This window comes from Erythrolamprus reginae, chromosome 4 (genome assembly GCF_031021105.1).
Source record: "Erythrolamprus reginae isolate rEryReg1 chromosome 4, rEryReg1.hap1, whole genome shotgun sequence".
Taxonomy (NCBI): Eukaryota; Metazoa; Chordata; class Lepidosauria; order Squamata; family Dipsadidae; genus Erythrolamprus; species Erythrolamprus reginae.
The window spans coordinates 113,728,147-113,747,497 of NC_091953.1; the positions used below are offsets into that span (position 1 = coordinate 113,728,147).

General features: G+C 38.5%; 1 protein-coding gene across 1 annotated transcript in view; it reads right to left on the minus strand.

Moving 5' to 3' along the window:
• The window catches only part of POGLUT2 (protein O-glucosyltransferase 2), a 30,876-nt gene extending 11,549 nt beyond the window's left edge, over positions 1-19,327 (minus strand). Inside the window, exons 1-7 of the mRNA XM_070751246.1 lie at positions 18,870-19,327; positions 17,464-18,318; positions 12,644-12,849; positions 9,907-10,112; positions 7,993-8,070; positions 5,746-5,918; positions 3,974-4,211 (exon numbers count right to left, since the gene is read on the minus strand). Of these exons, the coding sequence (XP_070607347.1) occupies positions 3,974-4,211; positions 5,746-5,918; positions 7,993-8,070; positions 9,907-10,112; positions 12,644-12,849; positions 17,464-17,645 (1,083 nt within the window). The 5' untranslated portion in view covers positions 17,646-18,318; positions 18,870-19,327. The remainder of the gene's footprint in view (positions 1-3,973; positions 4,212-5,745; positions 5,919-7,992; positions 8,071-9,906; positions 10,113-12,643; positions 12,850-17,463; positions 18,319-18,869) is intronic.
• Positions 19,328-19,351: the final 24 nt, after the last annotated feature.

The following is a 19,351-nucleotide window of genomic DNA, read 5'->3' on the forward strand; positions in this document are numbered from 1 at the left end:
TGTATGTATGTCTGGTTTTTATATTAATGGGTTTTTAATCGTTTTTAGTATTAGATTACTATTGTACACTGTTTTATTGTTGCTGTCAGCCGCTCCGAGTCTCCGGAGAGGGGCGGCATACAAATCCAATAAATAAGCAAGCAAGCAAGCAAGCAAGCAAGCAAGCAAGCAAACAAACAAACAAACAAACAAACAAACAAATATCCAAAGCCCCAGTAATATAGTATAGCATTTCTATCTCTCCCATTTACAGACCTCACAAAACATTATGTGTAGATGGGATAATTGAAATTTATGTATGTGTGCTATGTGTGTATGTTTGCGTGCACACACACATAGAAACATAGAAGACTGACGGCAGAAAAAGACCTCATGGTCCATCTAGTCTGCCCTTATACTATTTCCTGTATTTTATCTTACAATGGATATATGTTTATCCCAGGCATGTTTAAATTCAGTTACTGTGGATTTACCAACCACGTCTGCTGGAAGTTTGTTCCAAGGATCTACTACTCTTTCAGTAAAATAATATTTTCTCATGTTGCCTTTGATCTTTCCCCCAACTAACTTCAGATTGTGTCCCCTTGTTCTTGTGTTCACTTTCCTGTTAAAAACACTTCCCTCCTGGACCCTATTTAACCCTTTAACATATTTAAATGTTTCGATCATGTCCCCCATTTTCCTTCTGTCTTCCAGACTATACAGATTGAGTTCATTAAGTCTTTCCTGATACGTTTTATGCTTAAGACCTTCCACCATTCTTGTAGCCCGTCTTTGGACCCATTCAATTTTGTCAATATCTTTTTGTAGGTGAGGTCTCCAGAACTGAACACAGTATTCCAAATGTGGTCTCACCAGCGCTCTATATAAGGGGATCACAATCTCCCTCTTCCTGCTTGTTATACCTCTAGCTATGCAGCCAAGCATCCTACTTGCCTTTCCTACCGCCCGACCACACTGCTCACCCATTTTGAGACTGTCAGAAATCACTACCCCTAAATCCTTCTCTTCTGAAGTTTTTGCTAACACAGAACTGCCAATGCAATACTCAGATTGAGGATTCCTTTTCCCCAAGTGCATTATTTTACATTTGGAAACATTAAACTGCAGTTTCCATTGCTTTGACCATTTATCTAGTAAAGCTAAATCATTTACCATATTACAGACGCCTCCAGGAATATCAACCCTATTGCACACTTTAGAGTCATCGGCAAATAGGCAAACCTTCCCTACCAGACCTCCCCCTATGTCACTCACAAACATATTAAAAAGAATAGGACATACATACACACATGCCCATTTCACTTGTGAGCAACTCTGGGCAGCTTAAATCATTAATAAAATAGCAGTGTAAAACCATTAGAATGTTAAAACACATTGAGCATTAAAAATGAACAAATAAGTAGAAAAGAAAAGGAACCAACAGAAAGAGTCATCGAGGTACGATCGGAATTGAGCCCAAAATTTGTTGCTAAGTGAAACAATTAGGTGAATTTTGCCTCATGTTACGACCTTTCTTGCCATAGTTGTTAAAGGAACTACTACAGTTGTTAAGCTACCAATAGGGTTGTTGAGTGAACCTAGCATCCCTATTGACTTTGCTTGTCAGAAGGTCGCAAAAGGGAGTCATACGACCGCAGGACACGTCAGCTGTCATAAATGTCAGCCAGCTGCCAAGCATCTGAAATTTGATCGTATGTCTATGGGGATGTTGCAATGGTCATAAGTCTGAAAAACAGTCATAAGCAACTTTTTCAGTGCCGTTATTTCGAATGGTCCCTAAACAAACTGTTATAAGTCAAGGACCCAGAGTGGGATGGCCCTTTGGGTTTTCAGGCCCTTTTCAGAAGGCCAAGAAGATGGAGTGGGCCTCACCTCAAGAGGCATTATGCTTACTTTTATTTATTATTTATTTATTGGATTTGTATGCCGCCCCTCTCCGTAGACTCGGGGCGGCTAACAACAACAATAAAAAACAGGATGTAAATCCAATACTAAAACAACTAAAAAAACCCTTATTGTAAAACTAATCATACATACAAGCAAACATACCATGCATAAAATTGTAAAGGCCTAGGGGGAAAGAGTATCTCAGTTCCCCCATGCCTGACGGCAGAGGTGGGTTTTAAGGAGCTTACGGAAGGCGAGGAGGGTGGGGGCAATTCTAATCTCCGGGGGGAGTTGGTTCCAGAGGGCCGGGGCCACCACAGAGAAGGCTCTTCCCCTGGGCCCCGCCAAACGACATTGTTTAGTTGACGGGACCCGGAGAAGGCCCACTCTGTGGGACCTAACTGGTCACTGGGATCCGTGCAGCAGAATCCCAGCTAACATACCTGATACTGCCTCCTGTTTTCCCCACAACAACTTTGTGAGGTGTGTTGGGCTCAGAGTGTGACTGGCCCCATGTGATTTGTAATCCCAATCTATCACCATCCAAATGCCAACATTTGACAGAAATTTCTTCAGGGTATTACTTGGAAAGGGAAAAGCCTCAAACATTTAGAGATTCAACTGTCACATTTTCTGAGTTGGTTATGACACTATTTCTCTGATGTGGGCAATGTACTTCAATTGTTATTTATTTGTTTTTATTATTTATTAAACAAATTTGTATGCCGCCCCTCTCCGCAGACTCGGGGTGACTAACAACAGTAATAAAACAATATAAACAAATCTGATATTTAAGTTAATTTTAAAAAGAAACCCCAATTTAAGAGACCAATCATACATACAGACATACTATGCATACATTTTTTATAAGCCAAGGGGGAAGGGAATATCTCAATTCCCCCACGCCTGACGACAGAGGTGAGTTTTAAGGAGCTTACGAAAGGCAAGGAGGGTGGGGGCAACTCTGATATCTGGGGGGAGTTGGTTCCAGAGGGCCGGGGCCGCCACAGAGAGGCTCTTCCCCTGGGTCCCGCCAAACGGCATTGTTAAGTCGACGGGACCCGGAGAAGGCCAACTCTGTGGGACCTAACTGGTCGCTGGGATTCGTGCGGCAGAAGGCGGTCCCGGAGGTATTGCCCATTGTGGCATTTATTAATTTAAATTAGCTATTAAACAGCACAGTTTGTTTAGATGCAGTTTAAACAAGTTGCAAATGTAGCTAATGACTTTTATTGTTATCTTCCTTAAGATAATGGTGCTCCTAAGGATACAACAGCAGAGGCTCCCAAACCAGGGCAACCAAAAGACTACGGGTGTTGCTGAAATGTTATATTGTCTCTTTTTAATCGCTTTGCAGAACAGCTGGATTGCAGAGGAATAAAATTCCAGTCACGCCCTAACTAAATTACTAAAAGGAATTTCAGCAACCATGGATACTGCTGATTCCACTTATTTCACAAGATGAGGTTGTGGGGGGAAAGTAATAGGGGCATTAAAAAAAATCCTATCCATTCCAGAAGCCTTCTCAGTCCTGAGAATATGAGAACTAGGAGGCTTGCAATATTTCATTTTATTCCAATATATTTTTGCAATACATTCTGCCAAAATTAAACAGAGTGGGCCTTCTCTGGGTCCTGTCAACCAAACAATGTCAGTTGGCGGGCCCCAGGGGAAGAGCCTTCTCTGTGGCAGCCCCGACTCTCTGGAACCAGCTCCCCCCAGAGATTAGAACTGCCCCTACTCTCCTTGCCTTTCGTAAGCTCCTTAAAACCCATCTTTGTCATCAGGCATGGGGGAACGGAGACATCTCCCCTGGGCATATACAATTTACGCATGGTATGTTTGTTTGTATGTATGTTTGCTTAGTAAATGGGTTTTTAAAAAATATTTTAAATAATAATTTAGATTTGTCATGAATTGTTTTTGTTTTGTTGTGAGCCGCCCCGAGTCTGCGGAGAGGGGCAGCATACAAATCTAAATAATAATTAAATAAATAAATAATAAATATGGATGGATGGACGGACGGACGGATGGATGGAAAGATGGTAGATAAAATAGATTGATTGATGATAGATAAATGCACCTTGAAGAAATCAAAAAAAGAAATATGTTTCACAATTGGGCCGTAGAGGCTTTCATCATGCTTGAAAAAGAAGAAATTTGTAAAAGCTGCATCGATGATTTCTGGGAACTTTCGGCTCATTTTCACAAGTTCAAGCCTCTCTTTTCGACTGTCACGACCCCTCCAGATTGCTGTGGTGTTTTTCTCTTCCCATGGCGGACCAGTATTTGCTTGAACAGACATCATATCCAGGCTGACTCTTAGGGAGGAAAAAAATGGGAAAACTTCATAAGAAAGGGAGTTTGGGGCATAAGTTTCAGGCTATACCTTTCTTCTATTCCTATATCTCTTCTTCTATTCTTTCATTGATATGTTCTATTACTATATCTTCTTTTCTATTCTTTCTTAGATATATTTTACTATGAGTATCTCCTCTATAACCTTCATCATGCATTTTATTATGTGTGTATATATATATACCCACTAAAACCCTCATTGTGTATTGTTATTATATAGTTATTAAAAGATTTTACAATTGAACTAAGGCGTTTTATTTGTTTCCTAATGGATTTGCAAGCATTATTTGCTTTTACATTGCTTCCTATGGGAAAAATTGCTTCTACTTACAAACCTTTCTACTTAAGAACCTGGTCACGGAACGAATTAAGTTCTTAAGTAGAGGTACCACTGTACTGCCATTTCCTTTGTAATTGTCCAGCTTATATTTAACATCCTATTAGTTTCCTCTTGCACCTCTTTCTAGAATTTTTGCACTACTAGACATTCTCAAAACATATGTATCAACACCCCTCTATCTTGGCACCTATGCCAACAGGCACTTTTTAACATTCTGCTGAAAATGCACAAGTTGAGCCGGTGTATTATGATGATGATGATGATGATGATGATGATGATGATGATAATAATTATTATTATTATTTATTAGATTTGTATGCCGCCCCTCTCCGAAGACTTGGAGCGGCTCACAACAATAATAAAAACAATGTTACAGTGGAATAAATCTAATATTAAAAGAAAAAAAGACATATAAAACCCTATCATTTAAAACCAAACAACACATACATACCAAACATAAAATATAAAAGCCTGGGTAAAGTGTCTCAGTTCCCCCATACCTGGCGATATAGGTGGGTCTTGAGTAATTTATGAAAGACGAGGGTGGGGGAGTTCTAATCTCCGGGGGGGGAGTTGATTCCAGAGGGCCGGGGCCGCCACAGAGAAGGCTCTTCCCCGGGGCCCGCCAAACGACATTGTTTAGTCGACGGGACCCGGAGAAGGCCAACTCTGTTGGACCTTATCGGTCGTTGGGATTCGTGCGGTAGCAGGCGGTTTCGGAGGTACTCTGGATGATACTACTTATGTAAAATTTTCCTCCTCATTTCTCTCAGCCCACTATGGGGCCTTGAACCTTTTGGAACCGGGTCACATAAATGCACATCCCCCCTTGCCTGAGCAGTGGGCGGCATGCACACAGTATCCCCATTTATATGAATATTGGGTGACTTCATGCATGCACGTTTATCTGCCGCACCCCCCCAGGGCTATCCCCCCCCCCCCCCCCGGCACGCTGGTGTGTAAAGTTGAAAAAGTTGGGGAACTCTGGACTAAAGAAGAAATGCCACAGACGGGACAACACTTCGAGGAGAGATTTAATACTAGAATAATTTCAATGTGTGCAATAAACCCTGCAGACATAGATTACGATGGAAACCAATCATGCTCAGCTAACAATAATTTTAATGATTTCCTATAAACAATAGTGACATTCTTACCGTCCCATTGTTTCTAACACAGAATCGGTCAGGTCGTAAGTTGGCATTACGATATCTTTAGAATCATTGGATCCACACCAGGAGAATATGGGTTGGATATCCTGGGAAGATTTCCTTTTTTCCAATGGCCAATCTCCCAAATTCACAAAAAACTCTACATCTGGCATTTTCACCTAAAACACAATTTTTAAAAAAACTTTATTTGTATATTAATATTTGTTACTATTTTTTTTCTTATTCAGTTTCTCCCGATGGCAATCAAAAGATTCTTAGAAGGTTACCAAGAATATGATTTTAAATTTGATGAATATGACTTTTTATTTTACTTATTACATTTTTATGCTGCCCGTATCCCTTTTAAGGTGACTCAGAGCAGCCGACTTTTCCCATATATACTTGATTTCTGAAGTGGATTCTAGCTATTAAACAACATTTAAGTGGAACATTAAATGGTATATGTTTCCTGTATGAAAGATCATTAGCGTAGAAGATAATTAGTAAACATATGTTATGTCATGTTGGAATTCCTGAGCTTCACTGACCTTCTATAATTTTCTGGCATTCATTTTTATTCATTTGCCAAAGAAACAATATAAAAAATGTGCATTTGTGCAATAGTAATCGGTACACAGTAAATACAGTAAATGCTGTATGTAAATTACACTTAAAATAGTGGAAACTTTGGCATTTTCTGAATTTGGTTGCTTGCTTGTAGACATTACATAATATCATTTGTGTAAATACGTATTCAGAGAGTACTGAGAACCTCACGTTCAACTTTGAGCTATATATTTCTCTTCAATTGGAACTCTTAGGATAATACCGCAACATACTAGGTGTGTATTACTATTCTCAACTTTATAACTAAATAAAAATGATAATTTTCTTAAATCAATGTATTTGTCAAATCTGCATTTCCCCAACTGTTTTTGTAAAAAAAAAAAAAATTAAAGCATTATTTACTATCTCTTTTACAAACACCAGAACATTTAATTCAAAGCCAAACAATTTATGAGTACAATGCCATCTAGTGGCTTACAGTTCCAATCTATAGTTTTCAGCAACTATGCATCAACATTTCAAAAGTTTTTAAACAGGTTTCCTAAAGTGGAATGCTTCATTTCAAATTTGTAAAGTCCTTTGAAGCTGCTTTCTGTTCAAACAGGGACAAATGTTGGGGTTTGTGCTGGAGCCCATCCTAAGGGAACTTCTCTATGAGTAGTAGTAGTAGTAGTTTGGCCCTGAATGGTATCTTGAGAGTTTCTACAAATCCTGTATTATACTTTTAATTAGGAGATCCAAAAACACTGGTCATAGCCCAGGAAGAACTGTGTACACAGTCTAGCATTGCCAGAATATACAGCTTCAATTTTAAGATCATTATGCAAACTGCCATTCACATAATGTGCTAACTTCCAAAAGCTGTCCTAGTTAGATAAAGAAGCATAGAACTTATTACTATCAAGTCAATGATGATGATTATTTGGATAACAAGGGATAACTCAATGGGTCAGGCCCAAAACAGCTACCAAAATAATTCCTTTAGTAACAGGGGAAAGGACATCTTTTTCAGGACTGAAGTGAGGAGTGGGCTAAGACAGCAGAACAAATTGGCTAGTGGTTATTTTCTACCATCTAAATACAGTGTTCCCTTGCTTTTCGCGGGGGATGCGTTCCGAGACTGCCCGCGAAAGTCGAATTTCCACGAAGTATAGATGCGGAAGTAAATACATTATTTTTGGCTATGAACAGTATCACAAACCTTCCCGTAACACTTTAAACCCCTAAATTGCAATTTTCCATCCCCTTAGCAACCATTTAGATTATTACTCACCATGTTTATTTATTAAAGTTTATTAAAAAATATATTAATTAAAAGCAGACGAAAGTTTGGCGATGACATATGACGTCATCGGGTGGGGAAAAAACCCGCGAAGTATTTTTTAATTAATATTTTTGAAAAACCGTGGTATAGACTTTTCGCAAAGTTCGAACCCGCGAAAATCGAGGGAACACTGTATGCCCATTTTGGGTCTTGAGGCTACAATACATCAAAGCAGCATCTTTCATTGTCAGGTATTCAGTCATGGAGATACAATTGGGCTTTGGGGCGAATACATCTTTAGGCAACTTTAACGCGGACTTCGAAGACTTAGGAAATAGAAGGGATGATTCTTCATGCGTATTAAATACTAAATAAATACTAATAATAAAATGATTTATAACATACTTAAAGCAGATACTCACTTTTCTTGTCAAAGAAAGTAAAATAGCATCCATGAAAATTCTGAAGCCAACATGTTCACCATGGGTCTTTATATAAATCTAAAGTAATTCAAGAATCACAAATTAGGGATTTGTTTTTCCTTTTCCAAAAACAATATTAGGTCATTTCCATTCTCTTACTCCCCCCCCAAACCCCCGCCCCAAAAAACCATAGAGTTCACTTTCTATAACTTTGGATCGTGAAACTCTTTTTTAGAACTATTGTTTATCCTTATCCAATTGGTACTTTTTACAATAGCCATGGAGCATAGTTCTTATCATTCCCAGCAAGAATGACTTTGCTGGCTAAGGTGATAGATATTATCATGCTGCTCCATAGGATTAGAAAGGATCCAATCATCAAGGAATAAAACTAGTTCCATATTTCCTGGAAGTTTAAATAACTTCTATTATTCTTATTATAATGCCTTTAACTTAGAACGGTTCTTCAGTTTATGGCCAATATATTGCATGAGCTTCATAATTGCTTAGTGTTTATTGTTGCAAGCTATAGCGATGGCCATTATACCAAAAGACTTTGCAGACACCTATGGGAGAGGGGTATAGGAGTAACTATATAAGTGCAAAACCTCTATGTACAGATTTTGCATCCTGTTCATCTGCCAGCTTCCTTGAATCCAAAAAAATTATACTGCTCAAAAAACTAAAGGGAACACTTAAACAACACAATATTATTATTATTATTATTATTATTATTATTATTATTATTATTATTATTATTATTATTATTATAGTTTACACAGCAAACGAGATCACTATGCTGGATTTCGTATTTCATCACCAGTCGGGCGCTTCCCAAGCACCTAGGACTGCGTGATGTAGCGGCGAATTATGTTTGGCGATCCCAGTAAAGTGGCCTTTTGCAATTGACAGATGGAGATTTTGTCAATTCCAATGGTTTTCAAATGTCCGCTGAGATCCTTTGGCACTGCACCCAGCGTGACAAGGACCACTGGGACCACTTTCACTGGCTTATGCCAGAGTCATTGCAGCTCGATTTTTAGATCTTCGTATTTCACTAATTTCTCTAGCTGATTATTAATATTATTATTATTATTATTATTATTATTATTATTATTATTATTATTATTATTATTATTATTATTTAGATTTGTATGCCGCCCCTCCCTGTAGACTCGGGGCGGCGCACAACAATAATAGTACAATATATAACAAATCTAATAATTAAAAGTCATTAAAAAAACCTTATTTAAAAAGAAACATACACACAAACATACCATGCATAAACTGTATAGGCCCAGGGGAAACGTCTCAATTCCCCCATGCCTGGCAGCAGAGGTGGGTTTTAAGAAGTTTACAAAAGGCAAGGAGGGTGGGGGCAGTTCTAATCTCCAGGGGGAGCTGGTTACAGAGGGTCAGGGCCACCACAGAGAAGGCTCTTCCCCTGGGTCCCGCCAAACGACATTGTTTAGTCGATGGGACCCAGAGAAGCCAACTCTGTGGGACCTAACCGGTCGCTGGGATTCGTGCGGCAGAAGGCGGTCCTGGAGATATTCTGGCCTGATGCCATGAAGGGCTTTATAGGTCATGACCAACACTTTGAATTGTGACCGGAAACTGATGGGCAACCAATGCAATATAATTCCAAGTAAATCAAACTTCTGTGAAATCAAACTTAAGAAGCAACACTGATTGACAATCAATTTCACATGTTGTCAGCACATTCAACTTTGTACAGAACAAAGTATTCCATGAGAATATTTCATTCATTCAGCTCTAGAATGTGTTATTTGAGTGTTCCCTTTATTTTGTTTTGAGCAGTGTACTTTCCCCTCGTGCTTTGGGCTTCTTCTTTAAAGACATTAACTTGCAGGACAGCCATTATTATTTGTGGTACTGTAGCACAGGGTGTACCTTGTTGTCTTTTAGGGTATAATGGCACAAGCTTTGCCTCTGTCCAAACCGTTGTGGAATTTCTTCGGCGATTTTATCCGGATCAATGGTGGGGAAATGAGCCAAATCCTTTTGAATCTGCTCAATTTTTTGAGGACAGCTCATGACCTCCAGCCAAGCGCTCCCATCTTCCTGAGGGCAGTCACAGTTTTCATGATAAACAGGTCCTGGGCACAATACAGGGTTATTCAAAAAGAGTGAACTGATTTTGTGATGCGATATTTTATTAAGGAAAAGTAATACAAAACTCCAGCCAAGTCACAAGGGTTCGGTGTGGCCACCACCTGTAGCATGAGCAATATCAATGCAATAAGAGAATCCCTCAGATTCTCACAATCCACTGAGTTGACTGCTGTTGCTATTCGATGTTTAAGGTCATAGAAACATAGAAGACTGACAGCAGAAAAAGACCTCATGGTCCATCTAGTCTGCCCTTATACTATTTCCTGTATTTTATCTTACAATGGATATATGTTTATCCCAGGCATGTTTAAATTCAGTTACTGTGGATTTACCAACCACGTCTGCTAGAAGTTTGTTCCAAGAATCTACTACTCTTTCAGTAAAATAATATTTTCTCATGTTGCTTTTGATCTTTCCCCCAACTAACTTCAGATTGTGTCCCCTTGTTCTTGTGTTCACTTTCCTATTAAAAACACTTCCCTCCTGAACCTCATTTAACCCTTTAACATATCTAAATGTTTCGATCATGTCCCCCCTTTTCCTTCTGTCCTCCAGACTATACAGATTGAGTTCATTAAGTCTTTCCTGATACGTTTTATGCTTAAGACCTTCCACCATTCTTGTAGCCCGTCTTTGGACCCGTTCAATTTTGTCAATATCTTTTTGTAGGTGAGGTCTCCAGAACTGAACACAGTATTCCAAATGTGATCTCACCAGCACTCTATATAGCGGGATCACAATCTCCCACTTCCTGCTTGTTATACCTCTAGCTATGCAGCCAAGCATCCTACTTGCTTTCCCTACCACCTGACTGCACTGTTCATCCATTTTGAGACTGTCTGAAATCACTACCCCTAAATCCTTTTCTTATGAAATTTTTGCTAACACAGAACTGCCAATACAATACTCAGATTGAGGATTCTTTTTCCCCAAGTGCATTATTTTACATTTGGAAAGATTAAACTGCAGTATGCGGAGAGGGGCGGCATACAAATCTAATTAATAAACAAACAAACAAACAAACAAATAAATAAATAAATAAACTGTTCAAGCAAAGACCCCAATTGTGTTTCCATTTGGCCTCCTACATTTGGGCTCAATCAACAGGTAGTTCTTGACTTAGAACAGTTCACTTAGTTACCGCTCAGAGTAAACCACAGCATTGAAAAATGTGACTTGCGACCGTTTTTCACAGTTACAACCTTTGCAACATTCCTGTAATCCTGTGATCAAAATTCAGATGCTTGGTAACTGGTTCATATTTATGATGGTTGCAGTGTCCCGGGGTCACATGATTCCCTTTTACAACTTTCTGACAAGCAAAGTCAATGAGGAAGCCAGATTAATTTAACAACCAGTTTACTAGCGTGTCAACTGCATTGATTTACTTAACAATTGTGGCAAGAGGCAAGGTCATAAAATGGGGCAAAACATTGAAGAAATAGTGGAACAGAATCATAACAAAGGATACCAAAGAAGTGACAAAATGAAATATGAATGACAAAAATTAAAATATTTTTAAAATTATTTCAAATACAGTGATACCTTGTCTTACGAACCCCTCGTCATATGAACTTTGGATACAAACCTGGGGTTTAAGATTTGCCTCTTCTTCCAAACTATTTTCACCTTACAAACCCACTCCCGCCGCTGGGAAACCCCACCTCTGGACTTCCATTGCCAGCAAAGTGCCCGTTTTTGCGATGCTGGGATTCCTCTGCAGCATCGCAAAAACGCAGAAGTCCAGAGGTGGGGTTTTTCATGGAAGGGAGCCTCACGGGAATCCCACCAGCGCGAAAAAGGGCGCTTCGGCTGGCAAAAGGAGTGAATTCTGGGCTTGCAGCATTAATCACTTTTCAATTGATTCCTATGGGAAACATTGTTTCATCTTACAAACTGTTCACCTTACGAACCTCGTCCTGGAACCAATTAAGTTCGTAAGACAAGGTATCACTGTAATTAAATTGAATTGTTGAATGAGTTATCCCATGGAAAATTGCCCACGGTGAGTTGTACCACATTGAATTGGTCACAATGAGTTGTCTCGTTCCTTAGTAAATGCCGGTATTGGCAGAAACATCATAAATCATGGTCTTATGACCCCAAAATATTACCAACAGCCATAAACACAGACTAATTACTGATCACCTGAAATGTGATCATGTAACTGTAGGAAGGAAATTTAAAACCAGCTCGTAATAACCTTTTGGAAGATCCACTGTAATTTCAAACAGTCACTAAGTGACTAGTAGTAAATTTAAAGACTACCTAGTATTCCTTTCTGTTCTTTTCTTTGTTCATGCATAAAAATTAATACTTCTGCATTTTCAGTACCTCTCAAGATGTAGTTTCACTCTCATCCTCTCTTGGAATGGAAATTAGCAGGGGACCAGGAAGATTAAAAGAAAATATTGATTCTAAACAAGACTAATTGAACTGCAAAACATTTGCACATCCTTTGACTGAAGGTTGCATTGAATTTGGTTTTCAAGGTAGTATTACACCATTTCTGTACCTTTTAAAATATATGGAGATTCAGCAACCTGATTGCCTTTTGCCAAAACCTCAATTCTCAAGTTTTTGTAGCTTGCATACATTCTATATCGCACGATAAAGGTGCCATCTTTTCTGTCCAATACTTGCACTCCGACGCGTGTGAATTGCTCCTCAGGTGCTGTGATCTTCACCTGAAATGCTTTTTCTCCAGGGGAGGTGGTAAATCTATCCAAGGGATTTAAAAAAGACAATTATTTGGGGTGGGGGGGAATGACCCACCTAGGGTTTTTTTGGAAATTCATTTCCACACATGGAAATATTTCAGAATTCTTACCAAAAGAATTTATTTATTTATTTATCTATCTGTCTGTCTGTCTGTCTGTCTATGTATCTATCTATGTAATGTATGTATGTATGTATGTATGTATGCATGTATCTATCTATCTATCTATCTATCTATCTATCTATCTATCTATCTATTATCTATCTATCTATCTATCTATCTATCTATCTATCTATCTATCTATCTATCTATCTATCTATCTATCTATCTATTAGATTTGTATGCTGCCCCTCTGCGGAGACTCGGGGCGGCTAACAGCAACAATAAAACAGTGTACAATAGTAATTCAATACTAAAAACGATTAAAACCCCATTAATATAGAAACCAAACATACATACATACATACATACATACATACATACATACATACATACATACATACATACATACATACCATGCATAGAATTGTAAAGGCCTAGGGGGAAAGAGGATCTCAATTCCCCCATGCCTGATGGCAGAGGTGGGTTTTAAGTAGCTTACGAAAGGCAAGGAGGGTGGGGGCAATTCTAATCTCTGGCGGAAGTTGGTTCCAGAGGGCCGGGGCTGCCACAGAGAAGGCTCTTCCCCTGGGTCCCGCCAAGCGACATTGTTTAGTTGACGGGACTCGGAGAAGATCCACTCTATGGGACCTAACTGGTCACTTAATTTTAATTTTAACTCTATATTTTTGATATTAAACTTATTAGTTAAATTTTTTTACATTTTAAAATATTCTATGCTTATACAAACAAAAAAAGAAAAGAAAAAAGTTATTAGTAATACTATTTACTATTTCATTCTATATTATAGTTAATTGTTAATACCATTTTTAAAATTCCACCAATCATATACTTTATCCCATATTTTATAATATTCTGTTTCAGTTTGATTGTTTAAACGTTTAGTCATCATATCTAGTTCTGCACATTCTATAATTTTTTTAAATACTTCAGTATCTTTTGGTATTGTATTTTCCTTCCATTTCTGTGCAAATACTATTCGTGCCACAACCAATATATGTATTATTAGATAATAAGTTTCTTTTTTATACTTTGTATTTGAAATACCCAATAAAAACAGTTCAGGAGATTTTTTAATCTTCTCCTTTGTTATTTCATTTATCCAATTCTCTACTTTGTTCCAAAATATTTTTGTCTCAGGACATGTCCACCACGCATGATAATATGTACCAATTTCTTTTTTACATTTCCAACAAATAGGCGATACAGACGGAAACATTTTAGAAATTCTATACGGTGGAAGGTGCCATCTAATCTCTGGGGGGAGTTGGTTCCAGAGGGCCGGGGCCACCACAGAGAAGGTTCTTCCCCTGGGCCCCGCCAAACGACATTGTTTAGTTGATGGGACCCGGAGAAGGTCCACTCTGTGGGACCTAACTGGTCGCTGGGATTCGTGGGAGGCAAACAAATGTAATAAGTAAATAAATAAAAATAAGTGTTTGCAATATTGATCCTTTTAGCTCACTATATTTCAAGCTTATTGCAATAAAGGAAAAGCAATTTACTATTATTTCCATGATTTCTTAATCCTAAATTAGGATGCCTAACAGGATCATCTCATTCCCTGCATTTTAGATACTTCAGGTGGTCCTCGACATACAAGAGTTCGTTTGGTGACTGTTGAAAGTTACAACGGCACTGAAAGAAACATGACTTATGACCATTTTTTTGACAGTTACAATCTTTGCAGCATCTCCATGATCTTGTGATCAAAATTCAGGGGGGGAAATCTTGTATTTCCCCCACTGTATTTGTTCTATCTGTGTATAACTTCTTTTGTTTTCTTGGATGTAATATAATGTATAGTTGTAAGTCAATCTATTTTTTTTCAATAAAATATTTTTAACTTTAAAAAAAAATTCAGTTGCATTGGCTGCCGATCAGTTTCCGGTGACAATTCAAAGTGTTGGTTATGACCTTTAAAGCCCTGCATGGCATTGGACCATATTATCTCTGGAACCGCCTGCTACCGCACGAATCCCAGCGACCGGTTAGGTCCCACAGAGTTGGCCTTCTACGGGTCCCTTCTCTGTGGCAGCCCCGGCCCTCCGGAATCAACTCCCCCCGGAGATTAGAACTGCCCCCACACTCCTCGTCTTTCGTAAATTACTCAAGACCCACCTATACCGCCAGGCATGGGGGAGTTGAGACACCTTTCCCCCAGGCTTTCTTTTTTTATATATTTATGTTTGGGTATGTATATGTTGTTCGCTTTTTAAAATATGATAGGGTTTTATGTGGTTTTTAATATTAGATTTGTTTTCGCTGGAATATTGTTTTTATTATTGTTGTGAGCCGCCCTGAGTCTTCGGAGAGGGGCGGCATACAAATCTAATAAATAATAAATAATAGTAATACAGTGTTCCCTCGATTTCCGCGGGTTCAAACTTCGCGAATAGCCTATACCACGGTTTTTTAAAAATATTAGTTGAAAAATACTTCACGAATTTTTTTCTATACCATGGTTTTTCCTGCCCAATGACATCATATGTCATCACCAAACTAATAATTTTTGCAAATAAATAACAAAAAAAAAATTTATTGTTAATAAATAAATAAATCAGGATCACTAAGTGTCTTATTCAATGGTGAGTACCAGTAATAATGATGAGTAAACGGTTGTTAAGGGAATGGGAAATGGTAATTTAGGGGTTTTAAATGTTAAGGGATGGCTTGTGATACTGTCCATAGCCAAAAATGGTGTATTTACTTCCGCATCTCTACTTTGCGGAAATTCGACTTTCGCGGGCGGTCTCGGAATGCATCCCCCGCGAAAATCGAGGGAACACTGTAATAATAACTGGTTCACACTTCTGACCAATGCAGCAAACCAGGGGTCAGGCCATCGCTTTTTGTAACCTTCCACACAAGCAGGGCTGGGCTGCTAGCCGGAACGCTAAATTGGGCTCGCCACCACAGGTCATGAGCGCTAGCGGGACCAGCGTGATTTTGCTTCCGCACCTGTGGAAGTAGCAAAATCAGGCATGGAGCCGCAGGTGCACCTGGGTTTCGGCATGCACAGAAGCAAAAAGAACTTGCCGAAACATGGGAGCACCTGCAGTTCTGTGCACAATTTTGATACCTCCACAGGTGCAGAAGCAAAATTGCAAAATCGCGCTGGCCCCACTAACACTCACAAGCCGCAGCAGTATCCTGTTTAATATTAAAATAAGGCAGCTGAGTTAAACGTTGACTTAGTCCTGTTTGGAGTAGATCTATTTAAATAATTGGGAGGAATTAGTGTGACTATATTTAAGAAAACTTTCTGGCATTAATATATTGCCATAATGAACATTTCTCCAATTCTTTGCTATTTCTATGGGTCAGGTATACTCATGCACAGAAAGGTGAACAGTGTATATCATCTGTATTGTTTGCTGTTTGGCAAATTGCTGGGAGGCAGAGGTCTTTTTTCCTTGTTTTCCTCCCCCAAAACTAAGGTGCCTCTTATACTCTGGTGCGTCTTATACTCGGAAAAATACGGTAATTAATTGATGGTATGTTGATCAATGGAAATATTGTTCAATTTAAGTTTAAGCTATTTGAGTTGGTAGTTTGAGTTGGCAGTTAATAGTTAATAGGCAGGAAACCTAAAGAAAGATAAATAACTATCTGTTTATTTTAGAATTGGTCTAGTATAAACACAAAACACCACTGCCAGTCATATCCTTTGTGTGTGACCTGAATTCAGCTCCCAGTTGATAAAAAAAAACCTTACACTCATTTCATATGGTTATCCAGTAAATACCAAAACTTTCTGTGGTGGGCTGCCGTGATTTCTTGTAATATTTGAATTCTCTTTCATTTCACAACTTTGTTTGATTGTTGAGGAAGATGTTTAAGTGCCCAAATAAACTGGCAGCCACAGCAATATACCTCTTCAAAGCATTCTTTGTAACTACTTTTGTCAAATGATCATATCAAATAGTTTTATTTGGACGTATAATATTGGTTCTCGCGGAAAAACCATTTTAATAAAAGCGGTCTTTATCCATTGATAAAGCCCAATTTAGCGTTACGGCTAGCAAGCCCACCCCTGCTCACAAGCAAAGTCAAGGGAAAACCAGATTCCCAACCAGGTTACTAACTTATCAATTGCAGCGATTCACTTAACAACAGAAAATTTGGGCTCAGTTGTGGTTGTAAATTGAGGACTACCTGTGTAATGAGTTTAGGTAACTATACGAACATAGAAGCTGAAATGATATACACTTGTTAAGCTACAAAACAAGTCCTACCCACATAGTCAATCGCAGGTCAATGTGGAATCATATTATCCCTGTATTCTTTTACAGCAGTGTTTCCCAACCTTGGCAACTTGAAGATATTTGGACTTCAACTCCCAGAATTCCACAGCCAGCGAATGCTGGCTGGGGAATTCTGGGAGTTGAAGTCCAGATATCTTCAAGTTGCCAAGGTTGGGAAACACTGTTTTACAGACTTTCCTAGATCTCCCCATCATTTAAAAAGCAGTTATCTAAGGAAACCGTGCTTACCTTTTCCCTTCAGTGTCCACAGCCTGGATATAAAAATACCGAGCAGGAAGAACAATTCCTGCTCTCAGTCCAGGTCCCCATAGCAAACTTCTTTCCGGACTTAGCTGGGTTCCGTGAAGTGATTCACATACTACAGAGATTATCCCCAGAGGTAGAAAGCAAGTCAACCAAATGCTAAACATTTACAGGATTTCCTTTTGAAGAAACAAAGCAAACCAAATGCCAGCAGAGGAGCGGGTAGCCAAACCGTATTGCTTTGTTAGGTGAAAGTAAGCAGAAGTTTGCACTGTGTGGTTCTCTTTAAATATTTCCTCAGTCAATACATCATTTTCGGATGCTTTCTTAAATGCACGCTCCAATCCTTCCAAGCGTCCTTTGAAAAATTCTTACCCAATCATTTCAACTTTTAAAAAAAAGATCTAAAAGTGAATGATCTGGCTTTGCTCTGGATAATTCAAGAGAAAGAGGGAGGGGGCAGGGAGGAACAAAAGCTGTAGCCCAATTCCTTTGTTTTTGCCTCTGCAGCCTTTCACTCTTTTTTCTTCAGTAACATCTTACAATTACTGCCAAGCCCAAAGGGGTGGAGAAGGGGAAAGGGATAGCATCATTGGTCCAAGAAAACTTCTTCCGAATGAAAAATCACATGGGAGCCACTTCCCAGGTTCATCAGTAATGCTGGGAATTGTAGTCCAATGGTATGCGGAAATTGGGAACAGTTTACAGGCAGAAAAAAACTGATGGAATGTAGCGAAAGTGATGGAATGTAGAAAAATCAGATTTTTTTAAAAAAAATCCAAGCACTTGAATATAACAAAAAAAGCATCTTACTGCTTTAAAATCTCCCAATTGTCAGCACTGTAAGAGATGTTAGAGAATCTCATGTTGATTTAGTTTATTAACTACATTATAATTAGCTTATATATTTTATATATAAAATCACAAGCACTACATGCTTGATGTAATTTGTGTTTTAAATTCAAAGCATATTTGCAAGATCTTATAAAAGCCTGGAATTAAGACTGATTGTTGCAAGTATGGTTTTATAATGCATGTGATTTTAGTGATGTTTTTATTAGTTTTTTTTAACTTATATTGCATTTATACTTGTTGTTAGCCACTTAGTGTCCGTTTAGAGTGAGCGGCATTTATTTATTTTTATTTATTTATTTATTTTGTCCAATACGCGATACACATTGACGAGGATAGACAAGTAATAATATATATAAATAAAAGGATAGAAGAAAAGATATAAAAATAGAGAAGATATATGAAAGGAAGAAAAGATAAAGGAGATAAAGGAGAGACAATTGGACAGGGGACGGAATTTATATGCACACTAGTGCATATAAATGCAATCAATCGATCAATCAATCAATAAACAAAAGGTTACTGTGTTTGCATCTTACCACCAAGCAGTTTTGCATTGCTTGCAGGTTAGGAAATATGGCGTTCATCAGGTTGGGTCTCTTTAAAAATGAATATAATGGTTTAAACAAACATGTTACAATCCGGATCCCTCCTTTATCTCTTCAGCTTCTCTTTGCTCTTTAGTTTATAACCCTAACCTGATTTGGGTGCACTGAATTAGCTGTTTTTCAAGTAGCCACAAAGGGGATCGTGCTTAAAAAATATAAAACCCGATGTAAAGTGCCTCTAAATATCTTTAAATTGATTCCCCCCCCCCCTAGACAACACTGCAGCATTGGGAAATTCAATTGATCCTACCGCACTCTAATTGCATTGATATGCAGTTATTAAACGAAATATTTACACCGCCCCAAAACAAAGCGATTCTTGCCATCCGGCTTCCTCCAATGACTGGTTTACCTCCCCACCCGAGGAACCACCGACCATCATTCGAGGAAAAGAGAGTGCGGGAATCCTTTAC